Source organism: Convolutriloba macropyga, chromosome 2 (genome assembly GCF_964194025.1).
Source record: "Convolutriloba macropyga chromosome 2, txConMacr16.3, whole genome shotgun sequence".
Taxonomy (NCBI): Eukaryota; Metazoa; Xenacoelomorpha; order Acoela; family Convolutidae; genus Convolutriloba; species Convolutriloba macropyga.
In genome coordinates this window covers 55,354,880-55,375,920 of record NC_134469.1, presented here as the reverse complement: position 1 = coordinate 55,375,920, position 21,041 = coordinate 55,354,880, and the positions used below count along the sequence as shown (strand labels likewise).

At 38.5% G+C, this 21,041-nt stretch overlaps 2 protein-coding genes across 4 annotated transcripts in view; both read left to right on the top strand.

The window, feature by feature from the left end:
• Positions 1-16,784, top strand: part of LOC142334513 (adenosine deaminase-like) — a 28,549-nt gene extending 11,765 nt beyond the window's left edge. The window contains exons 4-6 of the mRNA XM_075382608.1: positions 10,746-11,429; positions 11,893-12,121; positions 16,306-16,784. Coding sequence (XP_075238723.1) covers positions 10,746-11,429; positions 11,893-12,121; positions 16,306-16,501 — 1,109 coding nt within the window. The 3' untranslated portion in view covers positions 16,502-16,784. The remainder of the gene's footprint in view (positions 1-10,745; positions 11,430-11,892; positions 12,122-16,305) is intronic.
• A 1,467-nt stretch (positions 16,785-18,251) lies between these two features.
• LOC142335361 (adenosine deaminase-like) overlaps positions 18,252-21,041 on the top strand; it is a 50,491-nt gene continuing 47,701 nt past the window's right edge. For 2 of the 3 annotated variants that reach the window (XM_075383820.1, XM_075383818.1), the window contains exon 1: positions 18,252-18,392. The gene's annotated coding sequence lies outside the window, so the exon portion shown is untranslated. Of the gene's footprint in view, positions 18,393-21,018; positions 21,037-21,041 lie in introns of those variants that run through there. The other variant, XM_075383821.1, reaches the window with a different exon arrangement.

Genomic DNA, 21,041 nt, shown 5'->3' with positions numbered 1-21,041 from the left:
TTTAGACAACATGAACACGCGTTGTGATCACAAAGTTAAACAAAAAATGTGCCTATTATATTTGCCCAAATAATCGCAGTTATTCACCATTTTTTTATCTGCAAATGCACTCTCAACAAGCGGCACGCAAATGTATTCGATAATACATTTAATTGTGCCTCAATTGGAAGACGGATTGCTAAGTATTCCTTGCCAAGGGAACCAAAATTAATGCCGTCCAATGTCGAACAGTATGCAAGTATGCAGTAAGTGTTCCCTTTAGTGATCACAAAGTTAAACAAAAAATGTGCCTATTATATTTGCCCAAATAATCGCAGTTATTCAGCATTTTTTATCGGCAAATGCACTCTCAACAAGCGGCACGCAAATGTATTCGATAATACATTTAATTGTGCCTCAATTGGAAGACGGGATTGGCTAATTATTCTTTACAAAGAGAACGAAAATTAACACCGTCCAATGTTGAACAGTATGCAGTAAGTATTCCCTTGAATTTTGTTCAAAATTATTAGTTTGAACAAGCGCCCTTCGCAATTGTCAGCTCCAAATCTCTTTAAAGTCCTCATAAGATTTCATAGATTTTATAGTCGAAATTTTGGAGTTTTATTAAAATTTTGTTTGATTTTTTGTTGGATTTTGGTTCAAAATTTGGTCAAATTTTGTTCCAATTTTAGTGCCTTATTGCGGCTGAGCTTAACAACTCAGAAATCAAATTGAATAGCGCTTCAAGGTCATTTCAAGCCTTAAAGCTAGAATAGCGTGACAAGCGAAATTTAATGCTACATTCTACTGAAGCCAAACGGATTTGTTCATTTTCTTCAACATTTATATTTAGCAACTATTATTAGTACGCAATCGTCATTCATGAAGTCAAACTATAGCTCAAACTCGAACTACCTCAACCACCAGCAAAACAATACTACGACTTAACAGTATTGCATCAGATTCTTTGCGATTGGATTGCGAATCAACCTGTTATTGATACAGAATATTCGACAAAACTTCTATATGGTTAACGAATTTCCCATGACATCAAATTTACACTGAAAAAGTGACGTTACGGAAAAGTGTTCACATTCTGTCGACATCATTATCTACAACCAATCAACAGTTGAATTTGACATGTAAATCCACGTGACTAGCAGCATAAAAGGAGCTTGAAAAACTACCAAAAATCAGTTGAAATTTGCAATTTTGGTTATGTTAAACTGACATACAGTGCGTATTGAAGCACACTTTCTTGAGCGGTAAATTACTTGTTATCGTGTCTTGTTTCTGTAAATCATATTAGTGATTGTACAGATTTAACTTTACTCTGACTTATTGAAAATAGAATTGACTTTGAAATTCTCAAATTTTCACATTGCGGAACAAAGTTCTAATAAGTAGAGTTACAGAGCAGTTAAACTGTTTGTTCTTGTTTCATTCATTTACCAGTTGCCTAGGCTGATTCCAGTTGGTTGATCGGTAGATCTGAGAACTTGGTTACAAAGATATACAAAACTTTGTATTTCGCCCATGTATTAAGATTGGGTATAAAACATAAAAGGTAGCCCCACCAACGCAGTTTACCCAGCAGTGTTTATTTTTACGTCAGAACGTAGGCATACCTAACGTTGTTAATCCTGTGAAATTTTATCTCACTAGTATTGGTGGTTAAGGAGATATCATCGAAAAACGTCTAATTTGAGACTCACTGGTTATTTGAAATTTTGGACTTTTGCTTAGTTGAAGCAAAGTTATTTGTTATACAGCAAAGCTGAGCAGTTAGTTTCAAGAGTAATTGAATATCAAGTAATGCAACGGCATTCTAGAGTATAGCGGATGATACAGTTCACAAAAGTTAACTGCAAAAACACAATATCCGGACAGATTTGAAACCGCTGAAACGAACTGGGCGGTGTAAAGTTTTCCTTGACTTTGATAGGAGAGCAGCCGTTACATTTGGTCCGCCGACCCGGACAGTGGAAGGCAAACTGCTGTCCAATTTGATGAAGAGAGTGCCGAAGGCACCCCCAAAGAGAATCAAACAAATCAACAGCGCAACGCCAGTGAGGCAGAGCGAAATTTGCGAGTGCACTTCACAAATTACGTTGAAGAACTAACCTCGCTTAAAAGGAGCAAGCAAAGCAAAAGGCAATCAGGCAATCCTAACACAATCAGCAGAGAGGAGCTTCAATCAACAGCACAAAGGTACGACAAGAAGTTCCAAGATTTATTAGAAGAAGTCAACACCAAAACAGGTATTGGCTACAAAATTATTGAAGATTCAGATCGACCCAACAAACTAAAGGTCCTCTACCAACAGACTGTCCACCTCCTAGAGGAAGAAATACCCAAGCAACTGCAGCGTCGAAACAAGCTTGTGCCCTACCAAGCAAATTTCGTTGAAGAGCATCTGAAAGAAGCAAGAAAGTGCAAAGCAAGTTTGGACTATCATTGGCTTGCATATATAAGCAAAGGCACGCAACCAGAAATGAATGCAGAGCAAAGCAACGCAACCCAAGCAACGATCGACAGCGAGGGCAACAACAACTATCCAACGGACAACCCAGTTGCTCAAACAGTGCAAAACGGAGCAACAGCAAGCGGCCAAGAGACGGAGAATGTTTCGGAAACATCTTCAGCAAAGCAAAGGCGAGAGGAAAGGATGAAGAAATTCAATATCGAATTCGAAACCAAGATGCGACTCGAACAATCACGGTTTGAGCGGAGGAGGCTAGAGCTGGAAATGCAAATGAAGGAACTGGAAACCAAGCATCAACTGCTGGAGGAAGAGCGTGAGCTAGAGCGCAAAGTGAAGAGAACAGCATTAGAGAACGATGAGGCTCGTTCCCAATCAACCAGTGCTCGAGACAAATCACCCTTCAACTGTACACCCAAGAAGAGAGATGTCTCTGACTGGGCCAGCAGAATCGACAACCTTCTAACACCAGATCGATCAACAGCTCGCTTCGAAGTGACCCCTGAAGTGAACAGGCAAAGTCACTTCTCAAGATATCGCAGTTCACGAGACCGTTCCACAAGTGTTAAAGACCGGGACGTTTCCCCCAGAGCTGGTCGACTACAAAACAACATTGGGTACGCAGGTAGCAGTAACCTACCAAAGCTGATGTTGAACAACTTCGACGGAAACCCTCTCGAATGGCCGGAGTGGTCTAGTATGTTCATTGCTACAGTGGATCAACGACCAATACCAGACTCAGAGAAGATGAGCCATCTGAAGACTCTGCTGACAGGCAAGGCAAGGTCAGCAATCTCTGGAATGGGCTATTCTGGACAGTTCTATGGTGCTGCATGGAGCATTCTGGAGAGGAAATTTGGAAGACCTCATGTGATCATTGATGCACAACTGGAGAGTCTTCGCAAAGCAAGTCAGGTGAAACCACACGACTCAACAGGTCTGATCAGTTTCTCAGTTATTGTTTCGAACTTTGTGAATGTGCTCAAAGAGTACAAGCAGATTGGTGATCTGCAATCAAGCTCGACATTGTATATGGCAGTAGATAAACTACCCCAAGTTCTCAGAGAGAAGTGGTGGTTCTATGTTGATGATAAAGATGAAGATTGGCCTGATCTGATTATGTTTGAAAAATGGCTATCAGGGATAGCATTCGTGCACGAAGGGTTTTCAGCTTTCAAGGGAGAGCGAAGAGAAGAAGACCGAAGAAGCACAAATAGAGACAAACGGTTCTCGAAAACGTCGAACTTCAGTGCAAGTTCCAACGTGAAAGAAACGAAGCAAACGCAAAGTGATCACTGTCCGCTAGTTGATGGCACTCATAAAATATGGAACTGTCCACTATTCAGGAACATGAGTGTGAATGATCGGTACGCAGCAGTGAGGAAGCAACGCTTATGTTACGGATGTCTAGGCAAAGGGCATGCAATCAAAGATTGTAAAGTCAATGCGTGCGGCATCAATGGATGCATCAAGAAGCACAACCGATTGCTACACTCAGAAAACCAAATGGACGAGGGCAATCACGCAGTCAACGTAAGCGCAGCAACAATCAACCAGAGTAACGAAGTTACTAGCTTTCTTCAGATAGTTCCTGTCTCAATACAGAGCGGTGGCAACAGGCTGAACACATATGCTTTCCTCGATAGTGGATCAACGGTTTCATTCATCGATCAAAGTGTGCAAGAGAAGTTACGGGCCCAAGGCACCGATGTGACGCTCAACATAGCTGGCATACACGGAACGAAGGATCTGAAGACAGAAAAGGTTCCTCTAAAAATAAAGGGACTACACTCAAAGGTGCATTCAATCGAAGCGTTTGCACACCCGTCAATCTCCTTGGGAAACACGAACTACAACTACAACAAATTGAAGCAAAGCTTCAACCACTTGAGTGTTTTACCAAACAAAAGCTTCAACTTGATGGAAGTTGGCATCATCCTTGGTCAAGATGCTTATGAGCTACAACGCCCATTGGACTACAAGATAGGAACACGAAGTGAACCTTTCGCCGTTCTAACTGAGCTAGGATGGGTAGTCAGTGGACCCATGACGGGCAAAAGAAAACAAAATGTTTGTCATTTCGCCTTCACTGAAGATGTGAAAGTGGCTGAGAATATCCAAACCTGGTGGGACATAGAAACCTATACTTCCAAAATCAACGTCGTCAGTCAGTCAAAGAAGGAACTGCAGGCACAAAAGATGCTAGAGAGTACGACAAAGTTCACAGGCGAGCGGTACGAAGTGGGAAAGCTGTGGAGTGAACCAGAGCCAAACCTACCGAACAACTACAGCTCAGCCTTGGGTCAGCTTTACTCACTGGAGCGAAGATTCCAAAGGGACCCAAACCTGAAGAATTTGTATCAACAGTTAATAGATACAGATGTAGAAAAAGGATTCGTAAAGATATTGGACGAGTCCGAAGTGAAAGGCACCTTCGGGAAAGAATGGTATTTGCCCCACCATCCAGTGCTAAGCCCGAACAAGCCTGGCAAAGTAAGACGTGTTTGCAATGCCGCATCAAAGTACAAAGACATATGCCTAAATGATAAGCTACTAGCAGGACCTGATCTGCTACATGGGTTGATTGGAACAAAATTCAGATTCCGTGAAGGACCAATAGCCCTAACAGCCGACATCGAATCGATGTTTCTACAAGTGCAAGTTCCCGAACAGGATAGAAGTTGCTTGAGGTTTTTATGGCGTCCAAGAACTAACGAACCTGTTCAGATATACGAATATCAGCGTCACGTATTTGGAGCTAAGAGTTCTCCAACTTGCGCGAACTATGCTCTCAAGCGAGTGGGACTGGACAACGAAAAAGAGTATCCAATAGCAACAAAGGCAATACAAAACAACTTCTCCATGGACGATTTCAACAAATCGGTAGAAACCTCGGAAGAAGCAATTGAACTTTTCAACCAACTACAACCTCTTCTCTCTCGACATGGATTTGAACTGAAGAAGTGGATAAGCAACAATGATGCAGTTACCAAAGCAATCCCAGAAGACTTGAAGTCAATCAGTAATACGAAGCAAGTCGAATTGGAACCCAATACGGAGGGATCCTCAGTGCTAGGACTACAATGGACCGTTATTGATGACAGTCTTCAAGTATGCAGAGGTACAAAGAAGGAAGTTGAAGCACCTATAACCCAGAGGAAGATTTTGTCATTGGTATCTTCACTATTCGACCCGATCGGATTGTTTGCTCCGTTCAGTGTTCATATGAGACGACTTCTGAAAGGCATCTGGACTAAGAACGGACAACATTGGGACAACGAAGTGGAGCTTAGTGAAGAAGAAGAATTCCTGAGATGGAAAGAACAACTTCCAATAGTGGCTGAAACAAGCATCGATAGAAGATACTTCAACAGAGAGAGGGATAAAACTGAGCTTCATGTGTTTGCTGACGCGTCTGAAGACACGATGTGGGTAGTGGCCTATCTACGTTCACAACCAAAAGAATACTCAGCTGACTTAGCATTTGTCATTGGAAAATGCAGAGTGGCACCGATGAGGCATCTTTCAATACCACGATTGGAATTGCAAGCGGCAGTCATGGCAGTGAGGTTGAAAGAACAGATAGTCAAGGAACATGAAATGAAGGTAAATAGTTGCAGTTTTTGGTCAGACTCAACTACCGTATTGCAGTGGATACACAGTTCCCATCGTAAACAACAAGTGTTTGTGGCCAATCGAGTGGCTGAGATACTGGATACAACTGATGTTTCACAGTGGAAACATGTCAGCGGTATCAACAACCCAGCGGACATTGGCACCAGAGCACTCAACATTGAGGAACTCAAGAGGAGTGAGTGGCTCACTGGGCCGGCCTGGTTAAAACGACCAGAAAGTGAATGGCCAGAGCAAGTGAACCTAATCTTTGCATCAGATGAAGAGAATATACCCTCATCAGCATTCATGATACAGGCTGAAGAGAGGAAAGCTGTTATTCAGTGGGAACGATTCAGTAATTTTAATAGACTAGTAAATACAGTGGCATACGTACAGCGAGCATTGAACAAACACAAACCAGCAACCCTCGTAGTCAGCATTGAAGAAAGAGAAAAGGCAAAAGCAACAATCTTCAAGCTACTACAACAAGAACAGTTTGGTGAAGAGATGAAATCTCTCAAAGTTGAAAAGGAAATTCCAAAAGTCAGCAAAATTCTACAATTCTCCCCCTTCCTGGATGAAGAAGGACTTATTCGAGCCAAAGGCAGAATAGGCAAAAGTCAATTGGACTTCAATGCAAAGCATCCAATTTTGCTACATCGGAAACATCATGCGGTTGAATTATTCTTGCGAAACGAGCACAAGGACAATCAACACGAGGGCACTGAGCATGTAAGAAACATTGTTCAGCAGAGGATGTGGATCCTAGGCATACGGAACGCCTTATGATCAATCAAGAACAAGTGCATTACCTGCAGAAAAGGCAGAGCACAAACGATAGCACCAGTCATGGCAGATCTACCCGAAGAGCGGTTAGATGTTCAACAGCCTTTACAAATGTTGGAGTCGACTACTTTGGCCCTTTCGTTGTGAAGATTGGGCAAAGAAATGAAAAGCGATGGTGTTGACTTTTCACATGTCTAACTATGAGAGCGGTGCATATAGAAGTGGTACCTAAGTTAGACACAGATAGTTGTCTCAATGCAATAATGAGATTTATTGCTCGAAGAGGCAAGCCGGAGATGATCATCAGTGACAACGGGACAAACTTTGTTGGAGCTGAAAGAGAGTTTGCAGAATACGTTGCGGCATGGAACAAAGAAGGGATCGAAGAACATCTAATTCAACGAGGAGTCAGATGGAAGTTCAACCCACCCGCAGCACCACACTTTGGAGGAGTATGGGAGCGGTTGGTGAGAAGTTGCAAGAAAGCAATGTATGCAGTATTGGGGAACAGAACAGTCACCGAGGACGTTCTTTCAACAACGATGTGTATTGTTGAGCAGACATTGAGCGCAAGACCTTTGACTCCAGTCAGTTCAGATGTTAATGACTTAGAAGCATTGACCCCCAATCACTTCTTGCTTGGCAACAAGAACGTTTGCTTACCCTATCTACCATGCGCAGAAGAATTTGTCGATCATCAAAAGCTCTTTCGACAGACACAAGCCTATGCAAATCTCATATGGGACAGATTTCGTAAAGAATATCTGCCAACTCTGAATAACCGGCAAAAATGGCGATCTACGGCGAACGAAACCCTTAAAGAAGGCGATCTCGTTTGGTTGATCGAAGACAGCGATAAGCGTGGATATTACAATCTAGGTCAAGTTGCGGAGACCATCGATGGGTCTGACGTTGTGATTCGATCAGCTATAGTTCGAACGAACGACGGAGTGTACAAGAGACCAGTAGTGAAGCTCGCCCCAGTACTACCTTGAAAAGATGTTTTCGCGATGGAAAACAGGGCCGGCGATATTGCGGCTGAGCTTAACAACTCAGAAATCAAATTGAATAGCGCTTCAAGGTCATTTCAAGCCTTAAAGCTAGAATAGCGTGACAAGCGAAATTTAATGCTACATTCTACTGAAGCCAAACGGATTTGTTCATTTTCTTCAACATTTATATTTAGCAACTATTATTAGTACGCAATCGTCATTCATGAAGTCAAACTATAGCTCAAACTCGAACTACCTCAACCACCAGCAAAACAATACTACGACTTAACAGTATTGCATCAGATTCTTTGCGATTGGATTGCGAATCAACCTGTTATTGATACAGAATATTCGACAAAACTTCTATATGGTTAACGAATTTCCCATGACATCAAATTTACACTGAAAAAGTGACGTTACGGAAAAATGTTCACATTCTGTCGACATCATTATCTACAACCAATCAACAGTTGAATTTGACATGTAAATCCACGTGACTAGCAGCATAAAAGGAGCTTGAAAAACTACCAAAAATCAGTTGAAATTTGCAATTTTGGTTATATTAAACTGACATACAGTGCGTATTGAAGCACACTTTCTTGAGCGGTAAATTACTTGTTATCGTGTCTTGTTTCTGTAAATCATATTAGTGATTGTACAGTTTTAACTTTACTCTGACTTATTGAAAATAGAATTGACTTTGAAATTCTCAAATTTTCACATTGCGGAACAAAGTTCTAATAAGTAGAATTACAGAGCAGTTAAACTGTTCGTTCTTGTTTCATTCATTTACCAGTTGCCTAGGCTGATTCCAGTTGGTTGATCGGTAGATCTGAGAACTTGGTTACAAAGATATACAAAACTTTGTATTTCGCCCATGTATTAAGATTGGGTATAAAACATAAAAGGTAGCCCCACCAACGCAGTTTACCCAGCGTTGTTTATTTTTACGTCAGATAGTAGGCCTACCTAACGTTCTTAACCCTGTGAAATTTTATCTCACTAGTATTTGTGGTTAAGGAGATATCATCGAAAAACATCTAATTTGAGACTCACTGGTTATTTGAAATTTTGGACTTTTGCTTAGTTGAAGCAAAGTTATTTGTTATACAGCAAAGCTGAGCAATTAGTTTCAAGAGTAATTGAATATCAAGTAATGCAACGGCATTCTAGAGTATAGCGGATAATACAGTTCACAAAAGTTAACTGCAAAAACACAATATCCGGACAAATTTGAAACCGCTGAAACGAACTGGGCGGTGTAAAGTTTTCCTTGACTTTGATAGGAGAGCAGCCGTTACATGCCTGTTGGTGTTTTGCTCAGTCAATAAATGCTGTTTAGTTACCAACAGGGATCTTTTTTGTTTGTGCCCTTCCCCCAGTTCGTTTTGCGCTCCCCAGTTTCAGAGCACGTGTCATTACATAGAAAAATAGTTACGCACAAACACGGCCACGGCACCTGTGTCTCGGCACCTGTAAATAATATGCACTCACGAAGCTGGGAGCACATACGGAGAAAGTTCCACCAACAGCTCACCATCGGACATTTACCAACCGTCAACTGTACATCAAATTAGTAAACTATATCTTGCAGAGTTTATTGTAATGTTTTTTTTCTGGATGAGTACATATGTGCCGTCATATGAAAAATATGAGTGATTTAAAAAAAACAAAATCAAATCAAACGATTTTATCAAAAAACAGGAGAATTGGAAACGAGTTATCTTATTCGTCATAATGTAATTGTTTCAAGCACGTATTTGATGCAGTTCAGGAACATTACTGCTCTTTATCATTTGGAAAAATCTATCTGTAAAAATATCGATTTTTGAAAAATTTTTATTTGTTTTTTTATCAAAATGTATGTTGTTTTGTGCCTATCTGAAATTATAGAAAACAAATTTGGGCCTGTTACTACTACTATTTTTGGAACTAGTTTATATTTTTTTGGAACGGATTACATTCTTTGGGTCTTCATATTCAATTAAGTTGATGGATTCAAAGGAAAATGTGATTGTGACTGTTCATGTGATCAAGTGGGTCAATTAAAAGCAAAAGTAGCTTGAGTTGCACAATTTTAACAATTTTAGCACAATTTTAAAAGACTTTTCACATGACAAATTACTTCTAATGGCTTCAAACGACTATTAAAAACTGAAACAATGTAAACTGTGCTAGAGGCCGCCGAGGAAGGCGCGCCGGGGGGGGGGGGGTTGTAAAAGTTATGTGCCCACTGGGGGTGGGGGGTCGAAACAGAATAGATCCGCCATATCTATCTATGCCCATTAATGGTTCTCAGATATAATATCTAAAGCCGATCATGTTCCTTAGATACGATATCTAAGAGCATAAATGGATCTTAAATGCCATATCTAAGACCATAGACGAAATTTATGGTATCCATGGATCCCATTTGCTATCGTCAATATTGTGGTACCTGGGATACCATATCTATGACTATTTTCGGCGTCTCCGAAACTATAGCAAGAACATGCAATTAAAGAACCATTTATGATCTCAGTTAGGGTTCCTATGAAGGATAAGCGCCAGTGTGAATTTTCTCAAAATTACACTCTTAAACATTTTCCTCGTATTTAAAAATGGAATAGGCTTTTGATACCCTTATTCTTGGTATTTAGGTGTGGATTAAGGGTTTCAAACCTCGGCCTGGGTTTCAAATGACTTTTGGGGTAATATTCACCTCCTTTCAATGGTCGGAGTTTTCGTCTGATCATAGTTGCAGTTTCGAATCGTCAAGTCATGGTTCAGCCACAAGTCGATTAGGGGTGAAACATCCACCCGGGGTGGTAATAATGAGAGGCAAACAGCCAACAATTCTAAGCTCTGAATCTTGGTATTATGATTGCTCTCGTTAATTCTGATTATAGTGAAACCCTTGCCTTCCGACTACACCTGTCGAAAGTGCCCCTCACCTGGTGACTCCAACTACACAAACGAAGTTGAGAATCTGAGGGCCCAAGTGAGTATGTACGATGGAGTGGACTACAGTGGACAGAACATCCAGATTATATGGGACAATTTCCAGAGCAAGTTTGGACCAGCAGGGGATGCCAAAGGCACTTGGCATGTGTGGAAAGCCATGCTTAACTCATCTCTCAACCTCCTAGTTGACGATAATGTCCAGTACATTGAGTTCAGAACCGGATTCGGTGACAAATTTGACAAAAACGGAACTGTGATTCCGTACGAGCAAGTGCTTGAGTACCTTCAAAGTCAAATAGAACTCTTCCGAAATCTGTATCCAAACTTCTATGGTGCCAATTTGGTACTGACGAAGAGTCGAGTTGGTTTGTCGGATGCGAAACTCAAGTCCACCATAATTTCTGCAAACAAGTATTACGAAATGTCAGACCTGATAAGAGGTTTTGATCTCGTGGGCTGTGAGGAAACTGGGCGAACTTTGAAATCGCTCCTTCCAGTGTTTTTTGCGTTCAGGAATGAGACAAAAAGTGACATGCCATTTGCTTTCCACGCGGGAGAGACCCTTTGGACTGGTTTCGATGTAGACCAAAACGTGCTGGATGCGATGTTGCTTGGCTCTAAAAGAATCGGTCAGCAAAAAATTAATAAAGCCGCCTAATTATCAAGTTAGCCGCACAAACGTATCAGTGGTCCTGTGCTTTGCAAACTAATAATTAACGGTGCACTTATCAGAGCTCAGTATAGGTAACGCGACTGTGCTTGAAGTCACTTCGAAATTCTGACTGAATATATCGAGCCACGGCACTGTTCTGGATAAACGCCAGAACTTTGAAGCGACTTCAAGCAGAGCCATATAACCTATACTTAACCAGTTCTCGTAAAATAGTTCAATACTCGGAACGTAAAATAGCATAATAGACGAAAGTTCATTGGAGTCAACTTCTGGCAATTTAACGTCTGGCACTGCCTTTTAAAACTTTCAGTTGGTGTTTTAATTATAATTATTGGCAACCTCCTCATTATGTGTCGAAAGATAAAGCTTCCAATGGAATTTTAGGTTTTGTAGTTTGAGAGCATCCTTTTTCATTCCAGGCCATGGCTATGCTTTGGACGCACATCCATACGTTTTGGAGCTGCTGAGAGAACTGGAGATTGGAATTGAGCTGAATCCGATCTCCAACCAGGTTCTGGCTCTCGTAGATGACATTCGAAACCATCGTAACAAGCGAGTGATGGATGTTACTAACAAGCAAGGACTACTATCGGACAAGCCACTCCGATTCTCAGTAAACTCGGATGACTGTCTCATATTTGGAACGAAGTGAGTAAAAAGACCATGAAATGCGATGTCGAGAGGAGGCTCTAATGCGAAAAATGTAAAAGTTAGAAGAAAATTGATTTTAATTTTGAAGAGCAAATGGAAACGGGTGATTTTTTTCGCAGCATTTCGTCGCAAATTTCAAAATATGCATCACACTCACCTTGCATTTTTGCAACTTTGGGCTGAAACATTGAACTGGGTTCAAAATACTAGTCTTCTAACATATTCTTGAATAAGAAAAACAGCACAAACAAAGTATTGCAGTTTTTACAGGTACGTCAAGTAATCATTTATCAAATTAAGTCGATCAAGAAATCCCATTGGACATCAAATTAAAAGTTAGACAGCTCATATTTCATTTTTTTAAAAAAAAAAACTTTAAAACGGTATTAGCAATCTCCCTTTTTCAAGAAGGCAGAGCATTAGTTCAGGCAAAACTGTTAATGTATTTTAAAACTATCTGTCCTCTTCTAAGCAAAACATAGTTGAGTTACTCAAGATTGAGCTCCTGAACTCTTTTCTTTCCTTTATGAAAATCAAAGACCAACAAAGTGTATACTAATTTCTGGAACATGTCTAATCAACCAAAATGTGACAAAGTTTTGGAAATCTTTTGCATATACCATAAACTTGATAAACGCAAACAAAAACAGACAGCAAAACTTTTAGATGAATATTTGCTATGAGCCACTTGTCCTCATGATTGCGTTCAATAATTTACCAAAAAGATAACATCAGAAGGATTATCCAGAGAAAGCGCTTAGAAGAACATTTATTAAATGATTATTCATAATTTTAGCTGTTTTTCCAAAAACAATTGAGAATCCTAAATATGTTGTCTTTTGGTATCAAAATTGTTATTAGTTCTGGCTACTATTTTAATCAAAGTTAAATTGACTATGACTGGCATTTTTTTATAGAGCAAGTTAAAAATTTACTCTTGCACATCTGAAATCTCACAAGATGTTTTCGTTTCAAAAACGTATGAAACATTAGTGATATTTTTCTCCTTAAAATAGATTTTTGCTGATATTTTTTATTGACTGCTGTCAGTTAAAAATTTGATTGAAAAGGCTACTCTCCAATGCGTACACTGTGACATTAAATAATTAAATGTTTATTTATAATTGATTTAATCTGACTGCCTATTAAATTAGGAGGAATGTTATTTGTCTGTGAAAAAATTAATGCCTACTATTTTTGCAAAACTATTAAACAGAGAAGAAAATGCATATTGATGTCATCTATTTCAATGGAAATGGGTAAGACTGAATATCACATTCCTTAGAAGACAAAAACATCTCAATAATGACTTTACGTGCTCAAATGTCAAGCACACGATTTTAATTTTTTTAAAGTCAGAAAACTAAGAACGTATAATATAACTCAATTAATGATTGTGTGCGTTTTGGCCAAAAATTTTTGATTGAACATGAAATTTAAGCTGATAAGCATTTTGATTGAATGAATAAAATATAATGTTTCTAGGCTAATAAATTGAATGAAAATCTAAATAAATATGGATAAAATTTTCTGCTAATTACGAGAATAGCCACTATTAAAAAACTAAGGAAACTCTTTTTACGTTAACTCTCCTAAAATCTGCGATGTTTATGAAAGCGGATGTGGAAAGAAATTGCAAAATGGTAATTTTAAGGCCTAAAATTGTAACTTAACTGAGATTAATTAATTAAAACTGCCGAAAAGAAAAGCAATCACATGAGACTAACTTTTTCGAAATTTAATTTCTACTTTGTAGCGCTATTCGTAATTATATCAGATCAAAATTGCCACTATAACATGCAAAATCTTGTCAGCAGATTTTGCAAATTATGAATTCTACGACTTCGGATACTATTTACAGTCATCTTGTTTCCAGTCTCCCGCTTACGATTTGACCAAATTTAGTGTAAAAAAACTGCTGTGAATGTTTTCTATCATGTTTTAAAAAAGTTGTGTTAAAAAAGTTTATCATAGTGCAATTTTTCCCATTGCAATTATGTACCAGCTCTGTTAACTAATCGAGAATAGTTTTGGCTTTCTGATTGATACATTAGAAATGAAACTGTATCTCAATTAACTATAGCAATAGTTTTGAGCTAATCATGCCAAATAATAATTTTTGTTCAGGCCAATATTGTTCCTAAAGTTTGCAACAGAGTAAATGATACGCAAAAAAAACTCAAATTGAAAAGAACAGTGCGTAAAGACGAAATCGTGCTCTTAAGAAAAAAAACCTTAACAAAAACTTTTGAAATGATGATTTATGAAAAGATTTTGCGAAAGCCAAGGATCACCACAATTGTATTATTGAATGAAAAGAATTTGAGTAAGACTAATTTTTATATTATAAAATTTCTCGACTTGAAACGATAAGTCATTTATGTTCAAAAAACTACCTAACTGTTGATATTCTGCGGTAATTTTGGTTAGGCATAACTTTATTAGTACCCCAAAACAGGAAAACAAAATTGATTCTCTCATAGAAAAATTGTAAATAAAACAGTTTAATTATTGTCAATTGTTTTAATTGATTCTTACATAGGGTAGATTTTTGTAATCTAACTTTTTTTGACTTTAAAATATTATTTTATCTTTTTTCTGTTCCACAAAGTTGCAAATCAGCAACAAATTGTGATCAGATTGTTATTTTAAGACCGCCGGTGGATAATTGAAGGTTGTCTGATGATATACTTTTGTCTGTGTGAGATCCAAAAACTTCAGGAATGACGAAAATTTTACAAAAATTTCAAAATTTGTGATAGAAACCACCAGTCAAAATTTTATTTGTTTTTCATTTTTCCCCTATTCATAAAGTATGTTTGTTGTCTTTTTGTAGATAGAGAAAATTTTTCAGACTCAAACATTTTGTGACTGTTTGTTCTGTCATCATGATTAAAGGTTGTCTAATGCAATTTTTGTCCATATTGATACCATAGAAAGATTTGCTCTGGGCTGAGACTCATTTCACTCTTTTTTTGGAAAAGCTGTCCAGATTACTTCTTTCATCTTTTCATTTTTTTCTTCCATTTTTTGTTTTTTATTTGATTTTTCGACTGTCAATTTTTCCCTTTTTATGGATGGTGATGCAAAGTGGAGTGGAGCCCTGTGAAAAAAGAGGGTTTTTCATTTTATTTCAATTATGCTCACTATGAAGGGCCAGGGTCACTATACTCGCTTCGGACGAAATGAAGAAAGTTAATAATTTTTGCTTTTTCTGCTCACTTTTTTTGAAATAGAGAGGCAACTTTTTTGAAACAGAGAACCAGCGACTACTTCGAGATACTTGCGTCTGTTATTTATCCCACAGCACTTTTATCCTAAAAGATATTAAATCTCTGAAAATTATTGTCACACTTAGGAAAATTTTTGGAAAGCGTTTTTTCTAAAATGCTGTTTTTTGACAGATAATAAACCTAAAGGACCAGTTTTCTACTTTTTTCTGTTTAATTTTAGCATCTGACGTGCTTGTTTTCGATAGCTGATTTAGCTGTCCTCAAAGGCTTTTGAGGACAGCTGATTTAGCTGTCCTGAAAAGCCTTTTCTGAGACTTCATTAAACTCATTTTTCTAAAAATAGTTATATAGAAATGTTTTTAACGGATCAATACATTTGGGTAGCTGGGATGCTTGTGGTCTTGATGCTATTATAGCTTTCAATTTCCCCTGCTTTTTAGGGCCAAAGTGTCTCAAAGTATAAAATTTTTATCTGTCGGTTCCGGGAAAATTCAGCTAAATTTAAGTTTTTTTCTTTTGTTTATACCATTTGTTTTTTTGTGGAGGCGAAGATCATTATGGGGCACAAATCTTTTTCGATGGGAAGCTCAAAATAGAGAGTAATTTTAATTTTTCTGTAAAGAACTTTTCGCCTGGCTACACGCGACCCAAGTCGGTCTGAAACTCACTGTGCGCAACCATATAAGAGATCTGGCACTCCATGCAAGTTCGTCTTATCCGAGCGGGCTTGAGTCGTGCATCTCAACCTGGGTCAGTTTCTTGTCTGTACGTGTTTCTTTTTCATTTTCAGTCTTTTTAATTCAGTTGAGCTGTCCCTACATTTAATACTTTTCTTGTCAGCCCTCTTTTCTCTTCTCTTCCCCTGTACTAATTTAGCATCCTTTGTAACTACCGCTTATCACAGCTCGCATAATCCATTAATTTTACGCATTCCATGAAATAATTTAGGCCAATGACTGATGACATGTACATGATGGTGATGGCGATGACCTCTAAAGACAGTGACTTGAGAGTGGTGAAGAGAATGGCGTATGACTCAATTGAGACTTCACTCCTCACTACCACTGAGAAGACGGATGCCATTGCAGTATTTGAGAACGAATGGGATCGCGTGGTCCAGCAACTGATCGAGGAACTGATTTGAAAAAGAGATTAGATGGCCAAAGAGATTAAACTCTTTCGAGAACCACTTCTTCATAATCAAGAGAAAGCACCACCAAACTGGTCACCCAATCATGAGGTCTAAATAAAAAAAACAACTCACACAAGCGGATTCGGTTAAGTGAGACAATTGCTGCTTAAATGGATTATCTGATTTTGTGTTATTAAGACCATATATGATTGCACTGAAAAACCAAATTTGTATGTTGTTCTGCTTTCTCCAATCAATAAACTTTTATTTATGCACAGAAAATTTTATAAACACATTTGAATTTTTTTAAATACATACTATATCAATTGAAAGATCAAGCCTCCCAAAAAGGAACTTTTTTATTTTTGAGACTAAATGAACAAACGAATTACGCGTTGTGGTTATTCCGCGATGACTGCCATAAATGTAAATTACATATCTCACCAAAAACACGTATCGTTACCCTGATAAAGTATCTGCATAAACATAAACGGCCTATTAGCAAAAACTGAAGTTTTCGTTCTCATTGGTATCTTGATTTGTTATTCGATCTCTGACTTTGTTCCAATTTCCCAAAATCTACCAATCTATTCAACTCTGCTCATCAACCCTTCCGATTCTTTAAATTAACCTTGATTCTCTAGCACAATTGAATAAGGTCGCAGTCTGGTATCCGGAAGCCGAGGGTTCTATTCCCGTGATATGGTTTTGCATCGTTTCTTTTTTGAAATATCAGTAGAGAGGATGCATCAGTTGAAAGATGTCAAAATTAAGTTCTGAACATTTTTGTCTGAGACTAGTTTTGGTTTCAGAGATACTTTTAAGAAGATTATTTAGAATTTTGTTTAGCCAAAGAAAAAGGGGGTGCTCTAGAGAGCCCAATGAAAAATCGAATATTGGTCGGCAAAAGAAAAATTATCAGGTTTGTGAATCAGAAGAAATTAATACCAATTTTTACCTATTTGGGTCAGTCATCAAATTAAAATTTCTGAACAGTTCTACTTGCACGACTTCAGATAAACGGATAAATTAAGCAAATGTATTCTTTTTCACCTGACAGCTGCAAAATTCCGAACTTTATCCCAGATCTAGCGCCCAGTCCTCACAATTGTACTGGTTATGTTAGTGCTCCGTTCTTATTTGTAACCCCGTTTTTGTTCTTTCAGCTTGTTTAAAAAATTCACTTAACTAGCCAATTTAACAATATAAATAAGTTCAGCAACAGAAAGATAATAATAATATTACTAGTAGCAATAAAACTAAAATAATAGTATTAATAATAATAGAAAAATAATAATATAAATAACAATGCTAATATATATATATATATATATATATATATATATATAGTTTTATATATATATATATATATAAATATATATATATATATATATATATAGATATATATATATATATATATATATATATATCTACAGTAAATTTAATTGTTCTCAAGTTGCACTAGAGTAAAAGAGTAATTGTAATCGAGAGTTATTAGTGATTTCAAAGATCATTCACTTTTAAATGGCTATTATATTTTGACATTAACCTATAATTCTTGCGCCATTATGAAAAGCAGAACTATAGGATTTAATCTCGTTCTGTAAATGATTATACATTCGTCATCTTCTTGTTGTCTTCGGTGATAAATAAAGAAAACAACCATTTCGTTTTTTCTTGTCACTGACATGACTTCTTTTGTCGAAAACGAACGGAAGTGACTTTCGACAAGAGCCTCAGAACACAAAACACAATCATACAAAACACTCGCAATCAAAGGAAACTAATGTATTTAATCTAAATCAAAATAACAAACAACAAGTTTTATTAGCACATTCGAACGATAACCCCCACCCAAATTAAGTTGTTTTTGATAACATATTTTGACGCCCAACCACATCAGGCAACGAATTCAACCCCTGAAAAAGCTAAGTATTGCTCTAAAAATTGATTGAATTGGAAAAGAATTGATCTGCACCATGAATTTTTTTGATGTTTCAGTATCTAAAGATCAAGAAATTTTACAAAAACAGTCCAAATGTAACAGCAAGTGGGTTAGCAAAACATCACAAGAGACTGAAAGCAGATTCAAAAGATCAAAAGACTGATTTTTTGGGTTTTACCCGCCCCAAATTCCCCCGATTGGTTGCCTTCCCAACCCCTGCATTTTCTTTGCTTTTGGCTTTTGGAGTTTTACCCACCTCAAACCCCCCCAGGTTCGTTGCCTCCCCAACCCCCTGCGCTTTCTTTGCTTTTGGTTTTTGGGGTTTTACCCGCCCCAAATTCCTCCCGGTTGGTTGCCTTCCCAACCCCTGCACTTTCTTTGCTTTTGCTTTCTGGGGTTTTACCCGCCCCAAATTCCCCCCGGTTGGTTGCCTTCCCAACCCCCTGCGCTTTCTTTGCTTTGGGTTTCTGGGGTTTTATCCGCCGCAAATTCCCCCCGGTCGTTTGCCTTCCCAACCCCCTGCACTTTCTTTGCTTTCAGTTTTTGGGGTTTTAACCACCCCGAATTCCCCCCGATTGGTTGCCTTCCCAACCCCTGCATTTTCTTTGCTTTTGGCTTTTGGGGTTTTACCCACCCCAAACCCCCCCAGGTTGGTTGCCTCCCCAACCCCCCGCGCTTTCTTTGCTTTTGGTTTTTGGGGTTTTACCCGCCCCAATTTCCCACCGCCTGGTTGCCTTCCCAACCCCCTGCACTTTCTTTGCTTTCGGTTTTTGGGGTTTTACCCACTCGAATTCCCCCCGGTTGGTTGCCTTCCCTACCCCCTGCGCTTTTTTTGCTTTTGGTTTTTGGAGTTTTACCCGCCCCAAATCCCCCCAGGTTGGTTGCCTTCTCAAACCCCCCGCGCTTTTTTTGCCTCTTGGTTTTGGGGTTTTACCCACCCCAACGCCCCCCCCCCGGATTGAATGCCTTCCCAACCCCCGCTCTTTCTTTGCTTTCGGTTTTTGGGGTTTTACCCGCCCCAAATTCCCCCCAGTTTGGTTGCCTTCCCATCCTCCCGCTCTTTCTTTGCTTTCCAGTTTTGGGGTTTTTATCCGCCCTAAACTCCCCGGTCTTCCAAACCACTCACGCTATCTTTGATTTTCGTCACTTTTGGGTACCTTACAAACCTCAAACTCCCCAGCTTGATTACACTCTCAACCTTTCTGCTTTTCACTAATAGGTGTGGACTTATTGGTAAAAGCTGTTACAGGTAGGTTGCAAGTAACCAGCAACAGAACTACCGGTCATTAGAACGTAGGTATAACTAGGTATAAGTAGGTATAAGCAAGTATAGGTAGGTATAAGTAGGTATAAGTAGGTATAAGCAGGTATAGGTAGGTATAAGTAGGATTAGGTAGGTAAGTAGGTATAAGTCGCAGCAGGTAGGTAGAAAGTATTAGGTAGGTGAAATTTGGGAACTTGTAGGTAGGTAAGTTTGGTATAAGTTTACAGGTAGGTAGCAAGTGCTAGATAGTTGGATTATTAACCATCCGTTAATAGATTTACTGTGTATAAGTTTCTAGCAGATAGGTAACAGGTAACAGGTAGGCATTTAACAGGTAGGTAACTGGTATATGTAGAAACACCTATATAGCGCTGGTAATTAGAGCTGTAATCCTACACTTCACAGAATACAGTGATTCGCACCTCGAATCTAACTTCACTAGATCTTTACGTATTCGTGGCTCAAATGCACATATCCGTAGCAAGAGATATCACACATTATCTAACGGCTTTAGAGAATCAAACTGTTTAAAATATGGCTCTTTGTCTCAACACTTAAGAAAGAGTCAGAATTCAGATTATTGCTGGTGAGAAATAGTGACTAAGTAAGGCAAGCAAAATTAGAGTTAGGGCAACACGTTGGGCGTGAAACTTTGAAACGATCGCGATAAAAGCATATTTCTAGTGCGTACATGTTGTTCAAGTGCGTCTGTAAGACTTAATTCCAAATTGATTGACTAATTGAATTGAGTTGAGCTGCCTCGAGGTTCTTAGTGCCTGATGTTTTTCTATCCATTATTCTCTAACCACCAAAATCAGTCAATATGTTTTTCAGGATTCTCTAACCACCAAAATCAGTCAATATGTTTTTCAGGCAAGCTGTTTCTTTCCAACAGTTTCTATTCAAGTTGACAAACGATTGAAACGCAAATTAGGGCCACTAAGTCATCGCTGCAAACTTAGGGCCCTGCTAAGCCAGGACAGGAAACTTGCTTAGTTGGGCAACCATCTGATTTTACCCGCTCATTATTTATTGCCTTTCGTTCTCTCATGTTATGGTACTGCGCCTGAGCTCCCGACTCTTACTCAAGTCTTAATAAAAAGCTCCTTATTGTTACACTTTGATCCTCTAAATATCCATAAAGCATTAAAAAATTATTTTTAAGGAAGCCTACGGCAATTAGAACTCGAAAACGAGGTTGAACTTGAATTGCGTTTGCTCAATATGGTCTCTAAAACACAATGCTAATATGGACGATTTACGTTGGTTTTGTTTCTCTTTCAAATAACTATATCCTTTTGTTCAACAGTCAACAATTTGATCAAGCGATGAGTTTCTGTTAC